Here is an 8,346-nt window from a genome sequence, read left to right on the forward strand (position 1 = left end):
GCTATTAGGATATCTATTAACAAACCATTTTAGAAAACTATTTATAGGAAAATGAAAAAGTAACTACATTTTTTCAATTTTTCATAAAAAATTTCCTAAAATAGATAATTAATGTATGCTCCAAAAGCATACATTAACCGGACTTATGTTATATATACATGTCACACAAAATACATATTATCCTCTTTCTTACAACATGTGGATTCCAAAATTGTACAAGACTTGTATATATGTCTTGAAAGAAATGATGCATATGTGAAATTCTTGACATAATAATTATTGAACACAAACATGGTCTTAATTACTATATTATCGCTGGATTTTGTTTGGGTTTAAAGTTTAAACCTCATTGCCTAAGTGGTACAGAGAGCAGATGAAAACGTCCAATGAGCTTCACAATATAGTAATTAAGAGCTGATAGGAGTAATCTTATTGACTTTATTGACCAGCTTCAATTGACCTGCACAAAAGTAATACTATATTAGTAACATGCATGGCCCTGTTCCCTCGAAAAGGATTGCCATTTTTGATTGTCACAAGGGTCATCAAATAGCCCATAGCCCACAGCCCGACCTAGAAACCCACGGCTCATCAGACTAATGGGCGGCCCAGTCCGTTGTTATTGAGGCCCATGGGTAGCCCACTAGCCTAGTGGGTCAGGCCGTGCGCTAGTTTTTATGCCCATGGGTACCCAGTGGGGTAACCCGCCCAACCCATTGGCCTAACCCATTGCCATTTTCGATTGTCACAAGGGTCATCAAATAGCCCATGGCCCACAGCCCGACCTAGAAATCCGACGGCCCATCAGACTAATGGGTGGCTTAGCCCGTTGTTATTGAAGCCCATGGGTAGCCCACTGCCCAGTGGGTTAGGCCGTGGACTAGTTTTTATGCCCATGGGTATCCGGTGGGCTAACCCAGCCCAACCCATTGCCTAGCCCATTGGCCTAACCCGTTGGCCCAACTTAATAACTCATAATTCATAAAATATATATATATATATATATATAGGAAGTGTATGAAGGATTGATCCTGAGATATTAGAGTGGATCTTAAGAGAACTCTTTCAATCACTAAGATACTCAAAGTAATTGTGGTAAACTTAGTTTACTAAATATTTATTTTTCTAGTAGTCTAGCAAATTTGAATTAACCATTTGACTTTTTTTTAATTAAAGATGAAAATATAAAAATAAAAAAAAAAACTATTTAAAGCCTTAATAAAAAAAAATTAAATAGGTTTCCATCAACAAAACAAAAAATTAAATAGATTTGACTGTAAAAAAATTTGTAATTAAGTATTAAATTCTTTAATTCTTTCCTTTAAAAAAATAGATTGATTATTCCGTTATAAACAATTGATTTTTTCCTTATAAAAATAATAAAATAATATGTTAACACAAACCCATAGGTATCCCATTAGGCCCAACCCGATAGCCCACCTCGCTAATGACAAAATGGGTATTGCCCATGGGCAAGGTCATAGGCTGAGGTTTTCTCTTTCGGCCCAGCCTGACCCGGCCCGTTGATTAGTTAATAGCTTATTATGCCCAGTCTATTGTGCCCCTGCGCCAAGTAAAAATGGGCCGGGCCGGCCCATTGACGACCCTTACCTATCATATTCATACGACAGCTCCATACCTTTCTGATATTTTTCTTCGTTAGAATTTAATTCCCACCTATTCATAGAAGCTTCTATATATATATATATATAGAAGTTAGCTTTGAATGAGTTTTCTTAGTATATATATATAGAGAGAGAAATTAGCTTTGAAAGGGCTTTCTTACGCAATCTCTTTTTCTTTTAATGTGATCTGGGGTTGATAACATTCAATGTGTTGCAATGGAGACCTAATAATTTTGCTTATATTATATACTTGTTTGTGAGACTACCGAGATGTCCCTTTTGAAACTGGATCAAAACGTCAACAGTTGAGAATCACCCCAGATGTGGATTATTAATGTCAAATGACCCAATACTTAACATTTGATAATGAAATGAATTACTCAGAATAAAAATTTGGAAGAGGAATTCTTTATAAAGAACACCATTCTCACATTGCCAGCATCAAATTATAAATTGATGGAAATTTTATGGACAATCCTTCCCTTTATACAAGAAGATATGGAAAATGAATTCTACATTTACAGGGGCTATATGTGTGTGTGTGTATATATATATATATATTTATAGCAACTGTACGTTATCCACACGGTCAGATGAATGTGTTGCGGCAAGGAGAGCTGCTCCGACGCCTGCTCTATCTTCTGTGACCATAAGAATGACATGTTGAGCTGCTTCTTCCCCCAATATTTCTATCATGGCTTCATGCAAGTATTCCCTAAACATTGTATAGCTTGTAAATAAACCCCCTTCAATTGCAACAACTGTTCTTTTCATTTTAATATCACTTCTACTCCTCCCACCCGTGATCCCACCACTTCCATCCTGGCCGATCTTTTTCAAGATACCTACAATACCAGCAGCTGCCAATCGGGCAGCCCTACGAGTCACCACATCGCATACCTTTACAACGAGCTTTCTAACCTTTAAAGGGACATCAGGAATCTGAAATGACAAAAGCCCATCAAATAAACACATTATCAAAGAACCAATTTATCCATTTGAGGTTAATCATTCAACCAGGAAACAGGAAAACTGAATGGAATAGTTGTCTACCTCCAATGTGTCTTTCAAGATTCTTGCTACTTCTGTCAACTCGGGAGAGTCATCCTCATGAATCTCAGCCATCAATGGTGTCCTGAAACAAAAAAGGGAACAAAGTTAAAACCTGTTGCATTAATTGAGTGTTCAGAAGTCATTAAACTGTATTACAAGCATAACAATACTACAAACAAATGCAAAAGAATGTGCTGAATATCAAGGAATCCTAGTTCAGGCACGTGTAATTGTATGCTTAAGTAATATCGTTACTTTTTTAAACTTGCCTTTAGCTCCTAGGAGTTACGAATCTGGTTCTGATTCACAGGCTTTTAAATGTTTAACTACATCATTATTCCTTCCTGATACAATTCAATTCATTGTCCCTTCATCTAAAGCACCTCGCAGATTTTTTCAAACACTCTTTCACATTCTCACAATCTCCAAATGTAAATGCATATGTACTTAGTTGCTCATAATCTGGTTCTGATTCACAGGCTTTCAAATGTTTAACTACATCATTATTCCTTCCTGATACAATTCAATTCATTGTCCCTTCATCTAAATCACCTCGCAGATTTTTTCAAACACTCTTTCACATTCTCACAATCTCCAAATGTAAATGCATATGTACTTAGTTGCTCATATAAACTTGCCTTTAGCTCCTAGGAGCTAAGAATCTGGTTCTGATTCACAGGCTTTCAAATGTTTAACTACATCATTATTCCTTCCTGATACAATTCAATTCATTGTCCCTTCATCTAAAGCACCTCGCAGATTTTTTCAAACACTCTTTCACATTCTCACAATCTCCAAATGTAAATGCATATGTACTTAGTTGCTCATAATCTGGTTCTGATTCACAGGCTTTCAAATGTTTAACTACATCATTATTCCTTCCTGATACAATTCAATTCATTGTCCCTTCATCTAAATCACCTCGCAGATTTTTTCAAACACTCTTTCACATTCTCACAATCTCCAAATGTAAATGCATATGTACTTAGTTGCTCATATTTCTATAAGATCACTATTACATCTGATGCCTAGACATTAAATTACAATAAATGTCAAAACACAATTAATCATTTTCTATCAAAGATATAAAACATCAATAGTCATGGATAAAAACACAACCTAGAAACTTGTGGTTACTTCACAAGTATAAGTATTTATAAGGTGTATGGACAAAGACCGGAATTTAAGTCTTTAAGAAAAAGTTTCACACACATATACATTTAGATTATGTTAGAGTAGAATTTTTTATTTTGTATATAAAAAAAATAGCCAGGGATAAAAATACCATCAAGCTATTCGAAATAACATCGAGCAAACGTAAAATTTTTACCTATGCACACAGACAAAACAGAAACACTATATATTGAGGCCCTATAAAAATAGAGGCCCTATAAAAAGACAATAGCTTGGGTAGATCCTCATTTTATTTTTTATTATCCGAGATTTGCCACAGTATTATAGTATTGGACTCTACACTTAATATTTTAGGAAGCTAAACTTGCATCTTTATATAGAATTAGGAGCCAACAGGCAGCAGGATTGAAAGCACAACATAGCAAGAGTCTCATGTGAGCAACACAAATGCAACTATCTTGTGTCTGCATACGTTGTTGTGTATGAGAGAGAGAGAGAGAGAGCCTCAAAATAAAGGGCATTGATAACTTTGGAAGAATATCTCGGAATATTTCTACCTCTTGTGACATCCTCAGAATTACTCTCCTCCCAATGTCACCAAGATACATTCCTGATATCATTTTCTCAAAGCCCTAGACAAAATATCATACATTTGATTTAATCCCTGTTGGTGCAAACACAATAACAATGGAAACAATACAAAGAGAAACTGAATAATACGCTGAATATTATTATTAATTTGAAGAGATGAACACAACACTATTTGGACTAAGGCGCGAAACTCGTTCTCTTTAAGGAGATTCAAGCCCTTGGTTGGCTAATCTTTGTAACTGATGTAGACCTTCTCTGACTTGTCTCCCCCAAGATACAACAGCCCAACAAATGTTGTATGACTAGAACAGCTTCTGCACAAAATGTTCAAGACCAAAGCTCCACTAGAAAAACACATTTCTTTGGCCCGAAATCTCTCAACTATTTAGGAATATTTTTGAATTCACTCTCTCATACAATACACTTTGCTTTTAACTACTTTCTTCATTCACTCTTGATATGAAATTAGTCCATAGCATAGCCATATATATAGTCTTCCAACCCTTCATATAACCTCCATGTTATTTATTAATTTAGAAAACTTCTTTTAATTTATTTAATCTAACTTCCATACAAGTAACTCTTTCTTTAACAAATTTTATTCTAACTCATCTCCTTATTCTTCTTCAGTTTTTTTGAGTTTCAACATATTTAATTTAAAATGTACTAACATTCCCCCACTCATTTTAATATTAAATTCGAAAAATGAGAGATTACCGAACAAAGAGGGATTATTATGCATCATGAAGGTGTGCTCTGCATTGAACCTTCACTAAGTGAAACAACTATCTCTACTCCAGAGTCAATAGTTGTCTCCGACTTAAACTATGACTTCTTAAGGGAAATAAAGTATTACTGCTCACACATAATGACCCAAGTGTGACATGAGCATTTATAGCTAGCACTTTACGCCGTGTGCTAATCCCAGTTTCATGAGTGTATTTGAGATTAAGTCCAAATCTCATAGGGAGCAGCCCCACCCCCAAACTCACTAGGTGAAATTTTGTCAAGGGTGCTCCTGTAATTCTGACACCCCACTCATACGAGTTACAAATTTCATTAAGAGTTTTTTACTCAACCTCTCCACATTACAAGATAAATGCACTTACATCATAGTGATGAGCAATTAAAAAATTATTTACAAAATAAATAATTAAAAAAAATGAATAGTGCATTTCTTACGACCATCGTATGATTCATTTTTCCCATTGAACCCAATTCTCAGGATCTTTGGTCCTTGGGTTGGGTATTCTCATACATGGCTCATGATTCTATGGACTTCAATCCCATCCCCCTCGATGTATTCCAGAACCTATCTTTTGCCAAGGCCTTGATAAATGGATCTGCAAGATTATCATTAGATTTAATATAATCCACAATTATGATGCCACTACTCAAATAAGATCGCACAGTACTGTGCTTTCTTCTTATAGGTCTGGATTTACTGTTGTAGCAACGGTTTTTAACTTTACCAATTGCAACAGTGCTATCACAATGAATTACTCCCTCCGCCCCATTTTTTTTGTCCTCTATTCCATTTTGAGATGTCCCAAAATATTGTCCTGTTTCTAAAAATAAAAGTCATTAATTTACTAATGTTCCTATTATACCCCTATTAATTTATTAATTCAATTTTTTAATAAATTTTTTTAAGGATAATTTTGGAAACTTACACATTTTTAAAAGGTAGACAAGACAATAAATGATGTTCCCTTAAAAAGTTTGACTTTTCAAACAGGACAAAAAATTTGGGACGGAGGGAGTAATATAAGTGGAATTGGCTTTTCCCAAAGTGGAATTTCATACAATAAATCTCTAAGCCAATTTTCCTCTTCACTAGTTGAAGCTAATGCTATTAATTTAGCTTCCATTGTTGAATTAGCAATTATTGTCTGCTTTTTAGATTTCCAACAAATAGCACCACTACTTAAGGTAAAAATATAACTAGTGGTAGAGAGAAAATCACCTGACAAAGTATTCCAATCGACATCACTAAAAGTTTCAATCACAGCAGGGTACTTTTTATAAAATAAGCCATAGTTTTTTGTACCAATTAAATATCTCATGACTCACTCAATAGCTAGCCAATGATCTTTACTAGGCTTGCTAGTAAATCTGCTTAGCACTCCTACTGCATATGCAATGTCAGGTCTAGTACAATCAGTAGCATAACCCAAACTACCAATGATACTAGCATAATCATTTTGATTAAAAATCTCATCATCATTATTCACAGGAAATAAATGAACACTAGAATCAAAAGGAGTAGCTACACTTTTGTGATCATGAAAATTATATTTTCTCAACATAATGTGATTGATCAAAATATATTCCATCACATACTTTTGTAATTTTCATGCCCAAAATAAAATTAGCCTCACCAAGATCTTTCATATCAAAATGGCTTTTAAGCATATTTTTTGTCTCATTTATAACATTCATATTTGAGCCAAAAATCAACATATCATCTACATAGAGGCTAATAATAACATGTAAATTATTCCATGATTTAGAATAAATACATTTATCACATTCATTTGATTTATAACCATTCTCAATCATGCAAGAATTAAACTTTTCATGCCACTGCTTAGGTGCTTGTTTTAAGCTATATAGGGATTTAGTTAGCTTACATACCTTGCTTTCTTGTCCAAGCTCTACAAAGCTTTCAGGTTGATTCATATAAATCTCTTCCTCTAGGGTCCCCATTTAGAAAAGCAGTTTTTACATCCATTTGATGAATTGTCAAATCAAAAATTGCAGCAATAGCAATTAACAATCTAATAGATGTAATTCTTGTTACCGGAGAAAATGTATCAAATAAATCAAGATCAGCTTTTTGTTTAAAGCCTTTTGCAACAAATCTAACTTTAAACTTATATATTGATTCATCCGGTTTCAACTTTTTTCTAAGGACCCATTTACAACCTATGGTCTTACAACCCGGTGAAAAATCTACTAATTTCCAAGTTCTATTATAAATCAGAGATTACATCTCATCACTTACAGCCTCTTTCCAAAATATAGTATCAGGAGATGTTAAAGCCTCTTTTAAATTTTGGGAATTTTTCTCAATGTTGAAAACATAATAATCAAGACTAAAATCTTTTTCAACTCTAGCTCTTTTACTTCTTCTAGGTTCCATTTCAAAATTTTCTTGATTTTGTAAATGTGAAGTAGAAGAATTAGGTTGTGATAAAATATTTTCTTCACCCCACTATTTTTCAATTTAAAAGGAAATTTTTCTTCATGAAAAATTGCATCACCAAATTCAAAAATTATTTTGTTTTCAAGATCAGAAAATCTATAAGCTGCACTATTAATCGCATAACCAAGAAAAGCACAAGTAGTAACTCTTATACCTAATTTAGGCATTTTAGGGTCAGTAAGCCTTACATAAACAAGACAACCCCATACTCTCAAATATCTCAAATTTAGCTTATGTCCTTTCCACATCTTAAAAGGTGTGGTGTGTGACTTTTTATGTGGCACCCTATTCAAAACATGACATGCAGTTAAAATAGCTTGACCCCAAAAATGTAAAGGTGCACCAAATTCAATTAACATGGCATTTGTTAACTCAATTAAAGTTCTATTTTTTCTTTCAGCCACGCCATTAGAAGCAGGTGAATATGGTACGGTAGTTTCATGGATAATTCCCAAAGACTGAACAAATGAGTTGAATGCACTTGATTCATACTCGCAGCCTCTATCACTTCTTATTCTTTTTATTTTTCTTCCGAATTGATTTTTAACTTCTTTTAAAAAATCTTGAAATTTTTCAAAAGCATCACTTTTATTTTTCAACAAATAAATAGTTGTATATTTTGAAAAATCATCAATAAAAGTGATAATATATCTATTTCCTCCACGAGTTAAAATTCCCTCAAATTCACATAAATCAGAGTGAATTAACTCAAGCAATTCGGTATTTCTTACAACA

The 8,346-nt window shown here is 33.8% G+C and overlaps 1 protein-coding gene across 1 annotated transcript in view; it reads right to left on the bottom strand.

The window, feature by feature from the left end:
- Positions 1 to 2,182: 2,182 nt before the first annotated feature.
- LOC112003465 (hexokinase-3) overlaps positions 2,183 to 8,346 on the bottom strand; it is a 15,984-nt gene continuing 9,820 nt past the window's right edge. The window contains 3 exon segments of the mRNA XM_065779560.1: positions 2,183 to 2,567; positions 2,679 to 2,760; positions 4,317 to 4,444. Of these exon segments, the coding sequence (XP_065635632.1) occupies positions 2,187 to 2,567; positions 2,679 to 2,760; positions 4,317 to 4,444 (591 nt within the window). The 3' untranslated portion in view covers positions 2,183 to 2,186.

The sequence above is a fragment of the Quercus suber genome, unplaced genomic scaffold, assembly GCF_002906115.3.
Source record: "Quercus suber isolate HL8 unplaced genomic scaffold, Cork oak 2.0 scaffold_213, whole genome shotgun sequence".
Lineage (NCBI taxonomy): Eukaryota > Viridiplantae > Streptophyta > Magnoliopsida > Fagales > Fagaceae > Quercus > Quercus suber.